Raw genomic sequence first — 19935 nt, forward strand, 5'->3', positions numbered from 1 at the left:
GTTTATGCATGTGTTTTAGTCTGTTTGTTTTTAGTATTAAGGAGTTAGAGCTGTTTTACATGCATGTTCATTCTGTGAAATGAACACACATTCAGATATACACAGACCATCTGTCACAAAGCCACACTGGGGTCCCTACTCACATGGAGATTCTGGCAGAATGAGGTAAACAAACAATGAAACAAATTTTAAAACTTACTTTAATAAAAAGAATCGAAGTCTCTGTTAAAGTTATTTTTTTTAATTGGTAATACTTTTACATATTCCAAAAAAGATAGAGTAAACATTATTTCTCAGCCTAGCTTCTCCCCTCTCCTCCCCAAGGGCAGCTGGTGCATCTACTTCCTTTTCATCCCTTCAGAGATTCTGTGCATGAACACAAATAAGCAAATGCTTTCCCTTATGGTGTCCGGCAGATTTCTCCCACATTAATAAATAAGGACAATCTCCATTAAGGCTGTGATCTCTAGTCTGCCACAAACCCTGGTGGACTTGTTTTTGAAATGCTCACTTTTAAGAGACCCTGTACAGATGATCTGTGTGTACAAATAAATGCTGTAGGGTTCATTTCCCAGCAGGTTCGCTAAGAAAACATTCAGATGATTCAGCCACTGATGAACCCTTCTCCAACAACGTTGTATCCATTCACACTCCCACAAGAAATACACAGGAAATACTCAGGGCCCTTTGACAAAAGATTGGCAAAGTAACTGGATGGAGGACACAATGTCCCAATTTTACAGTAAATTTAACCAAGGAAGCTCTTTCAAAATATTTACAAAGAAATCAGTGGGGCTCTCATTTCTAGATGTGACCTGAAAAGTGAAACTGCAGATGCATTGGCTGTTCCCATTTCACTGAGCGGGGCTGTTACAACCTCAGCATCCACTGTGAGAAGTGTTAAAACAACACTTTTTTAGAGCCAAGGTGGTGGATACAACACCTGGCTTCCAGAGCTGCTTCAAAGCGTGGCATCACTGTCAGGTGTGTCCTACCCCATTTTTCGAGACAGGGTTTCTCTGTGTAGCCCTGGCTGTTCTGGAACTTACTCTGTGGACCAGACTGACCTTGAACTTGGGAACCCACCTGCCTCTGCCTCTAAAGTGCTGGGATTAAAGGTATGCACCGCTGCCCCCACCCCCATTTCATCTGCCTTACTGAGACTGAACCCTACACTTTGATGGGACAGTAAGGAGTTATAGGCAAAGGCAGGTGTCTGGCTCTCTGAGTCTAGCTCATTTCCCCCACAGGCCATTTGGAGCAATGTCATGCCTGGCACCCGTTCTGCACCGCCAGGGGTAGCTGGGATGAAGTGAACAGACCTGTGATGTGTGCGTGGTAAAAGCATGAGGACTGATGAAGAGGAGGGGGCAGAGGCATATTTCCTGGCTTTGGTGATGGGATGGTAGATAGTGACATCTATGAAAGGGACAGGGGAGCAGCCCGGCTTGGATAGAGAAGGGCAGTTTCCTTCAGGGTAGGCTGGATCTGTGAACTTAATGGTACCCCTGGAGGAGCCCACAGCCATGTCTAGGTCTGCAGCTCAGAAGTCAGAAGCAGACACTCAGAAATACGGTGATGCCACTTGGGGAAGGTGAGGGCACAATGTGGTCCCCTTGGTAACCAGGGGCCCCAACACTTGGAGAGGAAAAGAGAAGGCCAGAAGCTTCTGAATACGGTTATGCATGCCCTAACCACTGGGACAGCGTGCCACAAGGATGCCAGCAGCCTCCGCCCTCAGAGGGGTCCTGTTGAGGGATGGCAGGACCCAGCTCTGGACACAACAGGTCCTGTGAAGCAGCAGGAGAGGGACCTGAGGTGAAGGTTGGCACTGAGGAAATGGGGAACACAGGTGACTTGGGGGACAGGAAGAGAACGGGGACGGAGCTGGCCAGTTCGTCACCTGCATCCCAGCCGTTCTCTTGCCGGTATCCATTAGAGTTTAGGAATGCCAAACACTACCTTTCCAAACCGCCTCACTACGATGGATGGCTCCGTGACTCATTCTGGGCCAACAAATCTAAGTGGGTATGCGGCAAAGGCTTCTGGGAATGGCTTTCTTTGAAATATCATGAGGTGAGTATTGGCTTGTCATACTTTCTTACTTCTTCGGTGTGGATTACAGATGCAATGGCTGGAGCTTTTAGCAGTCTGCTCAGAACCATGAGAGAAAGGCAGAAAGAGCCACAGCACTACCTCCAACGTGAGTGGGTCACTGAAACCTCAGCTACCATAAAGCTCATATCAAAGTCTAAGTTCATTACTTCCTAAATGGAACCTTTGTTGTGGGAATTACTAATACTTGTCCTGTGCCTAATTTTCCCCGTACATTTTCGAGACAGGGTTTTTCTGTGTAGCCCTGGCCATCTTGGATCAGACTGGCCTAAAACTCAAGAGATTTGCCTGCCTCTGCCTCCTGAGTGCTGGGGTTAAAGGTGTGTGCTACCTACCACCACCAGGTTCATCAGAACATGCTGTTATTTCACAGGGCTATCACAAAGTCAGGCAGCTGATGTTCCTTTTTGTAGCCATGTGGGTGAAAAGCTACCAGCCAAGATGCATGAGCCAAGGTAGACCAGCTGAGTTGCTGTGAAGTCAGACATGGCAAGGGACACGGGAGGCCACATCTACAGGGAAGTGAGAGTACAGAGAAGCAGCCACGAAAGGCTGATCCCAAGTGTTCTGGAAGCCAGGTGTACCCCAAAGGAGACCCCATCCGTTTTGGGGTTCGCAGATAAGGAGAAACATGGATGTGAGAAGCTAGGATGGCCATGGGTTCTGATGCTGGACGGCTCCCACACAGTGGCAAGAACGGCTGCAAAGCGTTACCAGGGTGACTCTTCAAAGCAGGGTCTGCCAGGCAACTGTTCTGTACAACCAGAACATCTCCGTGTCCCTGGGCACAGGCACTGGACTATAGCTGAGCTGTGCACATTCCATAGTCTGTTGCCTTTTAGGGTAAACATGTTCCCTCATCCTCTGAGAAACCAGAGATCACAGATGTTCTTTTTGTCAGGAACTGCATGGACACAGGCTGAGGGCTTCCCTCTCCTCTTTTGACCCTTAAGAGAACATGTGGAGGGAAGCAATTAGATAAGGGCAGAGTTTTCTGTGAATATTAAAAGGGTCACTAGAATATCTTGCTTTCAGGGGCTGGAGAGATGGCTCAGTGGTTAAGAGCACTGACTGCTCCTCCAGAGGTCCTGAGTTCAATTCCCAGCAACCACATGGTGGCTCACAGCCATCTGTAATAGGATCTGATGCCCTCTTCTGGCCTGCAAGGTCCACACGCAGAGAGAGTACTCATACAGACGTAAAATAAGGAAATCTTTAAAAATATATCTTGCTTTCTAAAACAAAACAAAACAGGTTTAGATTTTCCTGGCATTAATAGCCGAGGGGAGCCGGGTGTGATGGCGCACGCCTTTAATCCCAGCACTTGGGAGGCAGAGGCAGGCAGATCGCTGTGAGTTCGAGGCCAGCCTGGTCTATAAAGAGAGTTCTGGGACAGCCAGGGCTACATAGAGAAACCCTGTCTCAAAAAAAACCAAAAGAAAAAAAGAAAAAAGAAAAAAGAAAGCTGAGAGGAAGGCTTTTCAATAGTCCTCTTGTAGTGACCTCATGCAAAGTGTGGGAGGGAGAGAAGCTCTGAGAACCATGACCTTTCGGGGTGCCCCTTTAGCAGAGCTCAGTGGCTTGATACCAAACCAGAAGTCAGTTCACCATATTAAAGCAAGGAGGGTAGATTGGATAAGAACAAAATTTAAGTTATTTAAGAAACAAACAAAAGACTAAGAAATAGCATAACTAAGCTGGGGGCAGTGGTGCGTGCCTGTAATCCCAGCACTCTGGGAGGCAGAGGCAGGAGGGTCTCTGTGAGTTCGGGGCCAGCTTGGTCTACAAAGTGAGCCCCGAACAGCCAAGGCTACACAGAGAAACCCCTTCTTGAAAAGCCAAAAAGAAATAAAAAATAGAAAAGAAAAAACCAGCATGATTATACGATTTAATTAAGAAACTGAGCATGCTTTGTAGCTTTTGTGTAGATTATGGTTAGGATGAAACAAATACGAAGTGTCTGAAGCAATCTGAACATCTGGATGCTGGATATTCGATGCTATCTGCTAGACAGAAGGTTTTCCCCTCGAGGTGTAAAAGAATAACTTTTCCTAAATATTTGTTGCTCCAGTTGAGAAAAGTACTACCAAGAGCCCCCAGGACACTGCTTTCAAATTCTGGCCAGACACTATCGAAACACCAACAAGGCAAAATCCCAAAAGGATGGCTCAGTGGTGTGGTTATGCAAACAGATTTGTCCCTGGGTTATGGTTTTATATGTACTCTAAGTCTTAGCCTTTTAGAAATATATTCAGGGAGATGAACAAAAAGGTTTTCTGGGGTGGATGTGAAAAAAGACAGGGAGGGATAGGAGCAGAAGTGGGTGGGAGACCCAATGAAAACACATCATTCATTTTGTAGAGCAGCCATTGTAAGTGCTAAAAGCTTATACAGAAAGATAAAGATACTCTTTGCCCCAAATCTAAATATTGCAAAATGGTGAAAGATTTACTAAACACTAACATATATGCATACATGTTTATATGAATATATACATAAATTTAAACTGATGATTATTTGTTAAGAACCAACTCACATTGTTAATTCAGCTTTTTTCAATGAATTTATAGTGTAGAAAAGGTGGGCTGTTATTTGTGTTTCTGGTGCTGGGACTGAACCTACATGCTTGGGAAGTGTTCTACTACATGTCAACCCCTTGGGGTAAGTTTATATCAGAGCGGTTCCACATTGCTACTACTGATATTTGGGGCTAGAAAATTCTTTGAAAACCTTCCCTGGGCACTTAAGTATGTTAAGCAGTATCCTTGACCTCTATCCGGGTACCAGCAGCATCATTCAAGTGGCAGTGACAAAGATGACTCCAGACATTAGCAAATGTCCTCTGAGGAAAAATTATAACAGATGGGTACCTCTGACAAACAGCAACCTAGACAGTTCAAGATAGTGGTTTCCGTTAGAACTGTGACTCCTTTAGAGAATGCTGCAAAACTGTGGCTGCTTCTCTGTCAGATGGCTTACTGAGAAGAGGACAGGAGCCAAGCATGCTGCAATGTCTGTGAAGCACAGAACTGAGCCACGTGTGACTTAACTGGTTTTATATGTGAACTTGGATTCTGACTTGAATTCACATAGGAACACACATTCATTTGTGTATATTTTTCCATTAACGCAATAGCATTTTGGTTTGTTCAAAACTTTCTTAAGAATTCATCATAATTCTGCATGATCACTTTGGCATAATAATGTCCCTTCTGGTATTTTTGTAGACAGCAGGGCACCTTGCACCAGTGTGAAAGTTACAGGCTATTGACCATGAGCTCCTGGTGAAATGGGTCCACATAAGGACACGGCAAACTGGCACACTGACTTAATACATAACATTCTTTTATAAATTACTTTAACCATCCTTTACAAAAGGGAGTCATAAGTCCTTTACACACTATGCCTGTGCAGAGGTTTTGTTACTGGTAAACTCATTTTGGGGTACTCTTAAGATGTCTGCGGTTGCTGAGTATAGTGGTACATGGCCATGGTCGCAGAATTAGGGAGGTGAAGGCAGAAGGATCAGAAAATTCAAGATCATCCTTGGATACATGGTAAGTTCAAGGCCAGCCTGGGCCACATGAGACCTACTCTCAGCAAAACAAAGAAAAAGTCTGTTGTTAAACGGGAACTGAGTCATTTGAGAACCACCAACCTCAACTTCCTTTTGAAGTCGGAGGTCACCACTGACATTATGGCATCTGCTCACGCCACCAATACACTGTGTGGACTTACGTTTGTGCTCGGTAGCTCAAAAGTTATCTGAAGAGTTACCTTCCTAGGTAGAGTCTCTGATGTCAAATAGCATGGAATTGCCCACTGAAGGTTCTTCTACCCCAATTACATGCACAGGGCTTTTCTCCTGCATAATTTCACGAAGGTCAAACAAGGCCAGGGCTCTGCTTGCTTGTCCTACCTTGGCCTGGACCACAGGAAGCTCTCTGGAATTTGAGCGTGCATTCCGAAGGAGTTTTGAGCCCCGCCCACAAGGCTGTCCTCGTCTTCGGCTCCGTCCACGTGTTCCTTCTTCTCTGTTGTGGGTTATCTGATGTCGGATGAGGTGAGAACTCTGAATGAAACATTTTCCACACTGATTACATTTAAAGGGCCTATCGCTCCGCTGAGTCCTTTCATCCTGACTCAATGGCGGGTCGCGGCTGACGGGCTCTGTCCACTCGTGCTTTGTTAAAGCTGCTGTCTGCGCAAAGATCAGCCTCTGTTGGCACTCATAGGGTTTCTCGCCAGCGTGCTTCCGCTGATGCTGGGCCAGGGAGGAACTGTGCCTGAAGCCCTTTCCACAGTGATTACACTCGTACGGCCTCTCCTCAGTGTGAGTCCGCAGGTGCAGGAAGAGGCATGTGGTCCTGGAGAAGGATTTCCCACAAACACTGCAGGTGTACGGCTTCTCCCCAGTGTGTGTCCTCTTGTGTCGCCCCAGGGATGAATTCTGATTGAAGGCCCTCCCACAGTCCTGACACTCGTAGGGTTTCTCTCCAGTGTGAATTCTCCTGTGGACCGTGAGGTGTGTACTGTGACAAAAAGATTTCCCACATTCCTCACACTTGTAGGGCTTGTCTCCGGTGTGGATTCGCTGATGTTGAACAAGGGAGGAGTTTTGGCTGAAGGCTTTCCCACACTCTTTGCACATGTAAGGTCTCTCTCCTGTATGGATTCTCTTGTGCACTGTGAGATGTGCATTATGGTTAAATGACTTCCCACAATCAGTACACTTATATGGTTTATCTTGCAGCTGACCTTTTGTGAGTTCTTTAATGGTCATAATCTGATCAAAGGCCTTTTGACAACCATTGTCTTCAAAGGACTGTGTTGCTGGGGAGTCTGTCTGCTGACTAACTAAGCTTGGTTTATGTTCTGAATTTTGAAATTGTGAGTCATTAGTAGAGCCATATTCTCTTCTAGAAATGTCTGGGAATGAATCCGTGTTTAACCTAAGAACACAGGTTTCTCCGAGTCCAGCGTTTCCAGAGCTTTGACTATGGACTGGTGTCTCTTTGGGGCCTTTCAAGTGCCCTAAGCTACTCTGGTCCCTCTTCAGTGCCTGCCTCTGGCCATCACTTTCCTGATCTATCCCTGTCATGGAATCCCTTGCTGTAATGGGGGATGGCTCCTTTTTAGGTGGGCCCTGCTCCTTGAGCGATGTGTGGTCTTCTGGTTCAAGAATCCAGCCTGAAAGGAAAACAAAGAGCTCGTAGCAGTTAAGGGAAAACAAGGAGAGAGGCAGGTTCCAATGCCCTGGGCCTTTGCCACTAACCCAGGCTCTTAACAACCTGCCCTGATAAGTGTTGATTCTCCTCCTGACACTAACTACTCCTGCCCTCAACCTGCCCTTACTCCTGGACCAGGCACTGGGAATGAAGTAAACCTTTACTATTTTTTTCAGGATTGCTGTTGTAACCTACCACAAAACAAGTGCCCAAAAGTAACAATGCTTTGCATTTTACAATATGAGTTCCTAACATCCAGATGTTAGCAGGGCTGGCTTTTTTTTTGAAAGCTCCACAGAAGAACACATGGGAGCCAATAGTGTAGCATCTTCAAACCTCTCTCTTGATGACCTCTGCTTTTGTTGTCACACACACTTTTCTTTCTGGGACCCTCTTGCTTCATATAATTACTCCTATGATTACACTAGGTCCACCTGATGGACAGCTGGTTTTAGGGGTTAGGAAGTGGACTTCATCGAGGGCCACGCTCTGCCTCACTGCCCACTCTCAACATGCATGCAGAAGTCCACTGAGATCAGAGAGGGCACTGCATCCTTGGAACTGGAGTCATATATAGGTGGTTGTAAGGCAACTTATGGGTGCTGGGAACAGAACCCAGGTCCTCTGCGAGAGCAGTGTGTGCTCTCAACTGCTGACCCATCTGTCCAGCTCCACCCTTAGCATTCTTGAGGCCTCTCACCTGCTTAAGACTTGCCCATGACACACATGAATGTGTTCATTCATTCAGGATCCATCTCCCCACACTAGTGTCCAGTCAGTGCCTGGAACTGACAGGGGCTAAATATTCAAAAGCATCTGTCTCAGAGAATGTTAGAGGAACTCAAGGGACAACCAAGAGCCTGGCCACAGGAGAGGAGCTGAAGAAGCTGAGGCTGGCCGGGCACTAAGTCTTTTGCTGCCTCGGGCTTAGTCAAATGCGAGTCATTCCATCAACAGGTTTCTTTCTCTTTTTTTTTTTCAGGACAGGGTTTCTCTGTAATAGCCATCGCTGTCCTGGACTTGCTTTACAGACCAGGCTGGCCTTGAACTCACAGAGATCTGTCGGTCTCCACCTCCCGAGTGCTGGGAGCGTACCACCACACCCGGCTTCCATCAATAGCTTATATCTGAAGATAATAGGCTCAATATGCTATATATTTGTAAAAATGTTCTTAATATAAAATAGGGCCATGTAGCCAGGCATAGTGGTGCATGTTTTCCCAGCACTGGGGGAGGCAGAGGCACGTGGATCTCTGTGAGTTCGAGGCCAGCCTGGTCTACAAAGTGAGTCCAGGACAGCCAAGGCTACACAGAGAAATCCTGTCTTGAAAAACCAAAAAGGGGGGAAAAAAGAAAAAGAAAAAAAAAAAAAAAACCAAACAGTACCATGTATATTATAGATATACAAAGAAAAAAAGGGGATGGGGTGGGAAAGGGCTGGAGAGATGGCTCAGAGTTTAAGAGCACTATCTGCTCTTCCAAAGGTCCTGAGTTCAATTCCTGGCAACCCCATGGTGGCTCACAACCATCTATAATGAGATCTGGTGCCCTCTTCTGGTGTGTAGGCACACATGTGGGCAGAATACTGTACAAATAGTAAATAAATAAATCTTAAAAAAAAAAAAGAACCAGAAAAATAAGCAGTAACACACATATATGTTATGTCCATAGTATTATTATTCTTTTTTTTTTTTTTTTTTGCTAGACAGGGTTTCTCTGTGTAGCTTGGCTGTCCTGGACTTACTCTGTAGACCAGGCTATGGGCATGTGCCACCACACCCAGCAGTAGCACTATTCTTAATAGCCCCAAAGTGTAAACAACTGAAATGTTCATCAACTGGTGAATGGAAAAAAGAGACAAGAGTGTAGAGAATATAGCTCAGCGGCGGAGTCCTTGTCTAGCAGGTATGAGGCCCTAGGTCCTACGCCCAGAATTGCAACCAACAAGGATCTATCCATTTGGTGAACTAGTCAGTCATAAAAAAGAACGAAGTGTGAATACACACAACATGGAGGAACTTTGAAAATACTATGCTGAGTAAAAGAAGCCTGACACAAATGTCACAGACTAAGAGTCTACTGATTAAGAAAGGTGCCAAACAGGCAAATCCATGGGCAATCCACGTGAATTATTGTCAAGAGGTAGGAAAGATGAGTGGTGACTGCCAATAGGCACGGTAAAGGCTAAGGCCTGATGTCTGTGTTCCTCTAAAATTTGCATGTTTAACTCCTAATGCCTCTTTTGTTGGTATTTAGAATTGGGGCTCTGGGAAGCATTAGGTCATGAAGGCAGAGTCAGGCATACTTTCGTTTGTTTCAACTGTCACCCTCCTGCTATTGGTATTGGTTTCTCAGACCCTTAGCTGAGTGAGGGCTCATCTCTGTCCGGATGTCTCATTTTGTGCTACATTCATGTTTGCTGAATGGGCTTCTGAGCAGATGCTATTAAATGCAGCCTCAGGGCAAAGCCTGATCCAGACCAGTGTTGCCAATGGGAAGGGGCTAAAGAAGACAGAGACTTCAGGCCACTACTGAGAGCCAAGGTGTGTAACCAGGTCAGGCCAGCCACAGCTGAAAGCATCAGTGCTGAGCTTACCTGGAGTTCTCACAGCTCCAGTCACCCCATTCCTGGAAAACGACTGAGCCATAGTGTCTCCAGAGAGAAAGTGGTGAGAGGAAGTGAGAGAAGGTTTGAGACTACAGTGTACTAAGTGACGTCAAGTAACTCCAGGAGGGGAACAGAAACGAAGCAAGATGCACCAGGATAGGGGCTCACCTCCACTGGGTACCTAGCCCACCAAACGGCTGCACGGGGAGGGGTCGGCCTGGACGAGCATTCTTTTCCTTTACAACAAAAGAAAAACTAACTTTCTTGGTGAATCAAGTGTGTGACAAGCTGAATGATGGCTCCTCCAGGATAACCACATCCCAGTCCTGGGATCCTGTGAATGTGTGATATTACAGGGCAAAGAAGATATTGTAAATACAAAAAAAAAAAAAAAAAAAAAAAAAAAAAATTGAGGCCAGCCTGGTTTACAAGGTGAGTCCAGGACAGTCAAGGCTACACAGAGAGCCACTGTCTTGAAAAACCAAAAGAAAAGAAAAGAAAAGAAAAGAAAAGAAAAAAAAAATATATATAGTATTCTGCCTGCATATGGCTTGCAAGCCAGAAGAGGGCAACAGATTACATTATGGACAGTTATGAGCCACCATGTGGTTCCTAGGATTTGAACTCAGGAACTTTGGAAGAACAGCCAGAGCTCTTAACCTCTGTGCTACCTCTCCAACCCAGTTAAGCTTTTTTTTAAAATTAAGATTTACTTTTATTTTTATTTGTGTGTATGCATGCGAATATACAGCACATGTGTGCAGGGGCCTGAGGTCAGAAGAAGGCATCAGATCCCTGGGAGCTAGAGTTACAGGCAGCTGTGAGCCACCTGACAAGTACCTGGGAACCAAACTCAGGTTTTTGTTTCCTGTTTTTTTTTTTTTTTAAAGATTTATTTATTTATTATTATGTATACAGTGCTCTGCATGCATGTACACCTGCAGGCCAGAAGAGGGCATCAGATCACATTATAGATGGTTGTGAGCCACCATGTGGTTGCTGGGAATTGAACTCAGGACTTCTGGAGGAGCAATCAGTGCTCTTAACTGCTGAGCCATCTCTCCAGCCCCCTGTTTTTTGGTTTTTGTTTTCAAGAAAAGAAAGTGAAGCTGGGCAGTGGTGGCGCACGCCTTTAATCCCAGCACTTGGGAGGCAGAGGCAGGCGGATCACTGTGAGTTCGAGGCTAGCCTGGTCTACAAAGCTACAAAGCGAGTCCAGGACAGTCAAGGCTACATAGAGAGACCCTATCTATAAATAAATAAATATAAATAAATAAATTAAAAAAAAAAGGCCCTGGAGAGATGGCTCAGAGGTTGAGAGCACTGACTGCTCTTCCAAAGGTCCTGAGCTCAATTCCCAGCAACCACATGGTGGCTCACAACATCTATAATGAGATCTGGTGCCCTCTTCTGGCCTGCAGGTGTACATGCAGGCACTGTATACTTAATAAAGAAGTAAATTAAAAACAAAAAACAAAACCAAAAACCTGTGGGGTGTTTTGTTTTTCTTCAGGGTTTTGCAAGGCAGCTGAGGCTCTCCTGCAGAGTGCGTGGGATTACAGGAGTTCACCATTGTAAGGAGCCAAATCTGGCTTTTTTCCCCAGCCACTTTGCCACAGCACTCTGCTCCTCTGCAGTAGAGCACCTATGCAAAGTATTAACGCAAAGTAGGAGGCCTTTTGCTTCTAGAACATTTATGGCCTGGCTAGAAAGTTTTTAAGTCTCTGGAACAATTTTGATGCCACACAAGCTGTGTGAGCTGAACAGTCAAGGCTCAGTTATTTTAGAACCTAGCTTCTGTGACAGCATCAGCGGTCAGAGAAGAGCGTGTGTCCAGTTGAGGTGCATTTGCTCCTGACAAGTAAGTTGGCAACAACACCAGAGACAACTAATGAAAAAGGAAGAAATGGGTCTGCTGCAGCCTCACGGACCTGAGAGTGAGGGCCACACCTCTTCACAGAGGTAACTTTGTCTCTCTGTAGCCCTGAGCAGCACCTTCAAGTATTTGGGTGGGCTGACTGCAGACTGCTGGTTCTGTGTCATCAAAGCCACGCTCATTTCAGCTGTCAGGGTAGCAACGCACCAGCCCCATTTAATCATGTACTAGACCTTTCCTTTCTGTCTTCCCTAGCAAACAGGTTAAGGATAACGGCAAATCCAGTCCTGACGGAAGAGTTTTGATATAAGGGGGCAGATGCCTGGCACGGTTCCCACCCCTTCGCTTCCTTCTCACCTGGAGCATGGACGGGATGGCTGGAGCGCCTGTCTAAGTGACATAGAACCACCGTCCCTAGCACATCTCTAAAATGCTAAGCTCGCACCAGTGTCAGCGACCTCTGGGACTCTCCTTCTTAAAAATTATTATGCCCCTCTTTTTTTGAGTTTCTCTTAATATAGCTTTAAGGTTTTTTGTTTTGTTTTGAGATAGGATCTTACTATATATACCCCTAGCTTGCCTGGGTCTCATTATGTAGACCAGGCTGGCCTTGAACTCACGAGATCCACCTGTCTCTGCCTCCTAAATGTTGGGATGAGAGGCATGTATCATCAAATCAGGCCAACGTTTTTGTTTTATGATTTTTAGATTTATCAGTGCTTTGCCTGCACCAAATGCACGCCTGGTGTCTGAGTGAGCCTCTATATGGGTGCTAGAAATTGAACCTGGGTCCTTCGCAAGAACAAGAGCTCTTAACCACCGAGCCAACTTCCCGCCCCAGGCCAAGTTTTGCCCCGCCCGCCCCCCCAGACTGTTTCTCTGTGTAGCCTTGGCTGTCCTGGACTTGCTTTGTAGACCAGGCTGGCCTTGAACTCACAGTGATCTATCTGCCTCTGCCTCCCAAGTGCTGGGACTAACGGCGTGCGCCACCATGCATGGTTCCAAGCCAAGTTTTTAACTACCTAAATAGAAGCCTTTCTGACTAGCAGAAGGGTATGAGGAATATGTTTACAGAATCCAACATGCAAGAACTGAATGGAAGGCCAAGATGAAAGCCAAGAAGAGGATGCTGGGAAGGCTACTGAGAAAGGGAGTGGCCTAAGAAGGAAGACAACCCAGAAACACAATGGAGGCAGGCCTCTCACTGCTGGAGAGGAAACAGATGGCTTTTGTGAGCAGAGGAGGGTGAGGCCCTGGGACACCCTCCAGAAATACATGACAACTGGCCAAGAAGACCATCTTAGAGAAGTTTGCTCACAGGCTGGCCCTTGGGCATGTTAGGGAACTTGGCTTTGGATTTAGGGTGGATTCCCACCATCCTAACTGGTAAGACAAGTTTGCCGCTCTACTCACGTGGCTATCACCGCTCTACTCACGTGGCTATCACCGCTCTACTCACGTGGCTATTTTAAGCACTAGAATCATGGTGCACACTAGGCAAAGGGTGCCCCCAGGAGACGCTCATCCTCCCTGGAGACCACAGTCCTTAGGTACTATCACAGCTCACTGCTGGGGCACTGAGCACATTCCGTCTGATGCCAACCGACTGAAGAACCGGAAACTCATGTCTGGTTCTTCTAGACCAGTGGCTCCTCTCACCCTGTGGGTTGTCACCAGCCCCTTGGGGGTTGCTCTTCAGACATCCTGCATATCAGACATTTGTATTACAGTTCACAACAGTAGCAAACTTACAGTTCTGAAGTAGCAATGAAAATACTTTTAGGGTTGGGGGAAGGGTTCACCAAACACGAGGAACTGTATTAAAGGGTCGCAGCATTAGGAAGGTTGAGAACTGCTGCTCTGGACTTTGCCTCCTGAATCCTTTTCCCTTCACAGGTTTCTCTTGGTATCTTTGGCTATAATCAGTCATAGCTGTGAGACTGATAATGCCAAATCCTGTGAACCGCCTGAGAGAGGGATGCTTTTGAGGGCCCTGAAATGTCATTAATTCCAACGGCCTCCTGGAACCTCCCACTGGGGGCACCCACTGGGTGGGGCTCTTACCTGGACAGCAGGCCTGCCGGGTGCCTCCTCTGTCTGCCACCCACAGCTCAGCACCCTGTTCCAGCTGGGAGATAACTGCAGGTTTGGGAAGATCAGGACCTGGAAATAGAAAAAAACACAGGTGTCACAGACATGGGGACAAGTCATAGAGGTTTTGCTTGACAAAGTTCCAAAGACCTCTGACTGCCCAGTGTGGTCTCTAGACATCCAGAACAGCTGTTGAGGCTTTGCTTGACAAAGTTCCAAAGATCTCTGGCTGATTACCACTGCCCTTAAATATTATGTATGATCCAGGTGTAATTTTGCCTAAAAACTTCTTTGAAATCTGCCTTTTCTCCTAAAACTGTTTTTCTCTTTATTTCTCATTTTGACTATGAGCACTAATGAAATTCATTCACACTGGAAAACTTTTCCCTCAGAGAATGCATCTGGCCAAAGGCTTGAGACAATAATGGAGTTTTCTGCTCTGACTGTGTGCAGTCAGGCAGAAACTACTTGGAACAGTTAGGACCTTGACATAACAGAACCTGGCTAGATGCTGTTAGGTGTAGAAAGGTTTCTTTAGAATCTGCTTTGAGAGCAATAGAAGGTGGACTTAGAATGTCATACTTTACAGATATTTTATAATAAAGGACAGTTACCTTAGACTTGAATAGCACACCTGTTGGTTTAGGAGTGGAAGTAAGTCAAGTTTTTTCTGTGTTAAGAACATTTAGTTTCAAGTTATGTTGCTATGACAATAATGTAAACACAATGGCTTTAGCCCAGGGAAATTTATGATTAAACTTTCCCTAGTATTGTTTAAGAAATAATAATCAGAGCAGGGCATGGTGGTGCATGCCTTTAACCCCAGCACTTGGGTGGCAGAGGCAGGTGGATCGATGTGAGTTCAAAGCCAGTCTGGTCTACAAAGCGAGTCCAGGACAGCCAAAGCTACACAGAGAGACCTTGTCTTGAAAAGCAAAAAAAAAAAAATCAAGTCAGCCGGGCGTGGTGGCGCATGCCTTTAATCCCAGCACTCGGGAGGCAGAGGCAGGCAGATCGCTGTGAGTTCGAGGCCAGCCTGGTCTACAAAGCGAGTCCAGGACAGCCAAGGCTACACAGAGAAACCCTGTCTCAAAAAACCAAAAAAAAAAAACCAAAAAACCCCAAAAAAACCAAAAAAAAAAAAATCAAGTCATGTTGACTATTGCTTGGATATTGATTAATTTTTGCTATATGCCTTATTGTAGGTTATACAGAACCATCTGTATTTCTTTGTTAGATTGTTTTCTTGCTCTGTTGATTTTTGAATGCCCTATTGATTGTAAAAGATGAGAAAATCATGATGTAATCTGTAATGAAAAAATTGAATTTCACTTTAGATAAAGTACTGGGGTTGACCAAAGAAGAGAGAGAAGAAGGAAAAATAAAGTTCTCCTGGGATAGAAGACCTTTCAGTTTGCACTGCAATTTATGCCTCGGACTCAATACTTTTGTCCTCTGTTCTTCAGTTTCTTCTCACAATTAGTTCCTCTAGTTCATTGTTCACCAACAGTTGGTCTCTGGCCAGCCGTTCCCCGCCTGCTCACTTCTCCCTACCTCGGAACCACCAAGACTTTCTCTTCTCTGATCCAGAAGCTGGTGTACGGGACACAGGAAGTTGGAAGCTGCTCTGGGAAAACAAGCTTAGGCTGCAGCTTAGGCTCTGGACCATCAGACATGTGGGCAACTCACAGTCACATGAGGGCTTTGCTCTGTGACAGAAGGGGTCTAAGTGTGCCCTACAGTGAATGAGGACTCAAGGGTAAGTAGAGCTCTGTATCAGAGGCCCACAACCACCACTCAGGAAGATTCCATCACTATAGTCAGGGAAGCAGACCTTACCCACAGAGAGGAGGTGCCCAAAGGTCTCCAGCATTACGTCACGATACAGAGTCCTCTGGGTAGGGTCCAGCTGTCCCCACTCCTCTTGGGTAAAGTCCACAGCCACATCTCGGAAAGTCACTGGCTCCTGAAACATCATAGGCATTCTCGGTTAGTCTGACTGGCTATCTCTGTGGTAGAGGAAGAATGGGAGAAAACAGGCAAGCAGGGGGTCCTGAGAAAATGTACACTCTGAGTGATGTGCCTCAGCCATCTCTGGGAGCCTACTGGGGCGCTTTAGGTAGGCAGGGGCTACCATGACAACATGATAGAACCCTTGGCACAATCAACAAAGGCAGCCACAGCTGACCTATAACTGATCAGACAGACATGGCTACACATGCAGACTTGAAGAGATGGCTACTAGATGTTTTTGTTTTTATTTCGATTATGTTTATGAGTGTATGAGTACACGCATGTGTGTATGAAGGCCAGAGGACAACCTTGGGTGATCACATCTTTGTCCTCCACACATTCTTCCACCGATGACCATGCCATGTCAGCACTATCTGTTATCTGATCACCAGGTCCCAGCTCCACCACACCCCCACCCCCTTTTTTAACCCACTATTTTATTTTAGCTCAGCTTCAGTATCTTATGGCATGTTCAAGTGGGGCTTTCCAACCCTACCCCAGTCCTTCTCAACTCCTTCCCCCCATTTCCCATGTGTGCGTGCGTGCGTGTGTGTGTGTGTGTGTGTGTGTGTGCGCGCACGCGTGCATGTGTCATACACTTGTGTGTGGACACACATGAAGGAAAGTGTGCCTGCATATGTGCATGTGCGGAGGCCCAATGTTGATGTGGAGAATCATCTTCACTTGCTCTACAACTGTATTCACTGAGCAGGGTTTCTCAATCAAACCCAGAGCTCACCGATATGGTTAGTCTCACTAGACTGCTTGCTTTGGGGGAAGGGGTCCCTTGCCTGTCTTCTGAGGAGGGAATTATAGGTGGTCCACCATGCCCACCCAGCATTTATATAGGTCCTGGGGATCTAAACTGTAGTCCTCACACTTGTGCCCTTTGACCCCCCAGGACCTCCTAACACTTAAAAAATCACTCTTTCTTTCTCCTGAGAGAGGATTTTCAGTATCCCTGGTTTGCCTCAGACACACTCTATAGCCAAAGATGACCCTTAACTTGTGATTCTCCTCCTTTTCCCTCCTAAGTGCTGAGATTACAGGTGTACAGCATCACATGCAGGTTTCTGTTTTGTTTTTAATGTGGTGCCAGGGCTGCATGCATGCTGGACAAGCACTCTTCCCACTGAACTACATCCCAGCCCCCGATGGGGGGGCTGTTACATATAAAATACTCTGAGTATCCAGATATGTACATTACGATTCACAACAGTAGCAAAATTACAGTTATGAAGTAGCAACAACATAATTTTATGCTGGGCGTGATGCTGCCTTTCATCCCAGCACTTAGGAGGCAGCGGCAGGTAGGTCTCTGTGAGTTCACGGCCAGCCTAGTCTACAAAGTGATGGGTTATAAGCCTGCACCACCACACTGGGCTTAGAACGTACACTGTCTTTCACCACAAAGTTTGTTGTGACTTCTTACAGTGGCCACAAGAAACTAGCGTACCAGACCGCTAAGGCCTCCATTTTTGGTCCGTTTTCCTGTGGAGGCTAGTCTTTAAGATGGCTCCTCAGTGACCCCATGACCTGCATGCAGCCACGTTGATTTGTATAACTGATAGGACACTGCAGTGTAGAGTCTGATCCAGGGCCATAATAAAGCCTTGCCATCCCCGGGACTGTCACGCTATAGGAAACCACACACTACACAGTGCTTCCATAGTGAGGCCTACATGGATAAACGCTGAGTCTTCCTGCCAACGGCCACGGTCATGAATCATTTTGTAGGTGGCTCTTATAGGCCCAGTCAAATCTTTTTTTTTTTTTTTTTAAAGATTTATTTATTTAAGTGTTTTGCCTGCACATACACCTGCACACCAGTAGAGGGCACCAGATCTCATTATAGATGGTTGTGAGCCACCATGTGGTTGCTGGGAATTGAACTCAGGACCTTTGGAAGAACAGGCAGTGTTCTTAACCTCTGAGCCATCTCTCCAGCCCCCGGCTCAGTCAAATCTTAAGTAATAACTGTTAGCCTGACATCTTGACTGTCATTTTAAGAGCCTAGGGCAGACCCATGAGCTAAGTTACTCTTGGGTTCTTACCCATCAGAAACTGTGAAGTAATATTTATTTCTATTTATTTTGTGTGTGCTATTTGTCACACAGCAACAGATTAAGTACATTTTCCCCCCCTCATGTCCTAATATCTTATTGCTTATTCCCTGACACACTGCCAGCCTGAGGACGTCACCTAAGACTTCACTGGGGCTGGAGAATCCACCATCACCGTGGCTGTGGCTAGGCCTCAGGTCCCGGTTCTACACTCTAGTCACATTTCATGAAAAACCGAGATAATGCAAATCTGATAATTTTTAATCTAAGACTATCAATAAGCTCATTTTTTTCCACACCACATGTAAATAATGCAAATCCCCTCCAAGAAAACCAGTCCCTCCCACGCCCCCAAGTACATTAATTTCAAAGTTGCAGAACTTATGTATGAATTGGTTTTGGCTTTTGCTAGGCAGACTATGGGGAAAATATTATACAGTCTACAAGTGCTGGCACTTTGCTGACTAGAAGGTTGGCAAACACTGACAGCCCTCTTTCCTACAGTTCTCCCATGGCCCGAAGAGTGTGACCCTCGATAGTTATTTCTATTTTTCTAACTTGGTGTCTGCGCCCCACCAAGTTTTTGCCTTACTTGCAAAATAGGAGCTTCATGGTGTGGTGGTACCCCTAAAAGTCTCTTGCTTCTGCACCTTGGGACACGTCCTGAGGACCATACCCGCCATGTGGGTGGCTCTGTACCGTTAGCCAGTCAGCTGTCATCACCGAGAAACGTCCTCTCTGGATGTGTGGGAGGGTGTTGGCTGGAGCAGGGGTGAGCCTCTGAGCGGGAGTCGGCCCTGTCCTCTAGGAAATAACCGTCTCTCCCTCCCCCAACACCATGGCAGACAGACAGATCGGAGCAAGCGCACTGGAGACAGAGGTGTGTGTGGGGGGGCCCTGGGTTCGGACCCCGGCTCCGAGGCTGAGCCACCGCGCTTGCTTCCACTGTGGAAAAAGCGCTGCGGGTTACAGGCCAGTCTGTTGGGGGAAGCGCGGCCCAGAGCCCACTCTGTCGTTAATTGTTACCTGAAGTTGTGTTGTTTGCGGCCGTGAGGCCATCACCACTGTTGCCGCTTTGTCCTGTTGGTCCATTCCCGGCCAACAGGTCAGCCACGGACGTCTAAGGCGACCACCAATCTAAAGCGCAGTCCGGTCGTAGGGGGGATCACCCAACCAGCCTTCAGCTGGACAATGGCGGCAGCGCCTGGGACGCTGAGACTACAACTCCCAGAAGGCCACGCGCCGAGACGCAGCACTGAACCAATGGGAGCTGCAGCCAGCCCAAACGTTGACCAATGGAGAAGTCCTGGCCTCTAGTCAAAGGGAGTCGAAGCGCCTCTGAGCTCTTGATTGAGGATCGGGTCCCGTACTAGCAGAGTACCACTTACATTCCGTTCCCTATGAGTGCGAGCATCACTGGGGCCCTGGGCTCCCGGGAAATTGTCCTCTCACTCTGACACTGAATTTAGGGTACATATGCATCTGTGCAGTGAGGGGAACGCGCGGCAGCAAGGCCTTGGTGTTCGAGTTGGTCAGTCTGACCTGCGGCTGGAATTGAAGGTACAAGAGAGCTGGGGGTTTCCTCCTTTTATCTGCGTACTCCGGTTACACTAAAACTTACCCTCCCCCCCTCCAAAAAAAAATTACGTGGACAATTAAGAGCTTTCTTAATGTAATAGACTTTGAAGGACTAGTGGCCAGAAAAGGGAGAATGAGGCTTCCTAGATTTCATTTCTTCAGGTAAGATGAACACCAACCATTTAAAGGTACATCCATAATCGTAGCATTTAAGAGATTGAGGCAGTAGGAGCTCAGAGTCATGCTCTACTACCCAGCATGTTCAAGACTACACTCTGAAGAGGAAAGAGGGCATTTGGGAGACGGTGGACCAAAGAAAGAAAACATATCTTCTCCCCCTAACCGCCCCCCCCCCCTCCGGCC

General features: G+C 46.5%; 1 protein-coding gene across 1 annotated transcript; it reads right to left on the minus strand.

The window, feature by feature from the left end:
* Positions 1-225: 225 nt before the first annotated feature.
* Positions 226-19296, minus strand: ZNF8 (zinc finger protein 8). Its single transcript, XM_084771501.1, has 4 exons — positions 19021-19296; positions 15758-15884; positions 13892-13990; positions 226-7305 (listed from the first exon to the last, which is right to left on the minus strand). The coding sequence occupies exons 1-4, from the start codon at positions 19084-19086 to the stop codon at positions 5897-5899; spliced, it is 1701 nt and encodes a 566-aa protein (XP_084627627.1). The 5' UTR covers positions 19087-19296; the 3' UTR covers positions 226-5896.
* Between the last annotated feature and the right edge of the window lie 639 nt (positions 19297-19935).

This window comes from Acomys minous, assembly GCF_964271855.1.
Source record: "Acomys minous genome assembly, chromosome: 20".
Lineage (NCBI taxonomy): Eukaryota > Metazoa > Chordata > Mammalia > Rodentia > Muridae > Acomys > Acomys minous.

Coding starts and splice junctions, on each gene's coding strand:
- ZNF8 (XM_084771501.1), bottom strand. CDS start 19,086: ATGGACCAACAGGACAAAGCGGCAACAGTGGTGATGGCCTCACGGCCG. Junction 13,991..15,757: donor TGGGCACCTCCTCTCTGTGG/GTAAGGTCTGCT, acceptor TTCTATTTCCAG/GTCCTGATCTTCCCAAACCT. Junction 7,306..13,891: donor CCGGCAGGCCTGCTGTCCAG/GTAAGAGCCCCA, acceptor TTTTCCTTTCAG/GCTGGATTCTTGAACCAGAA.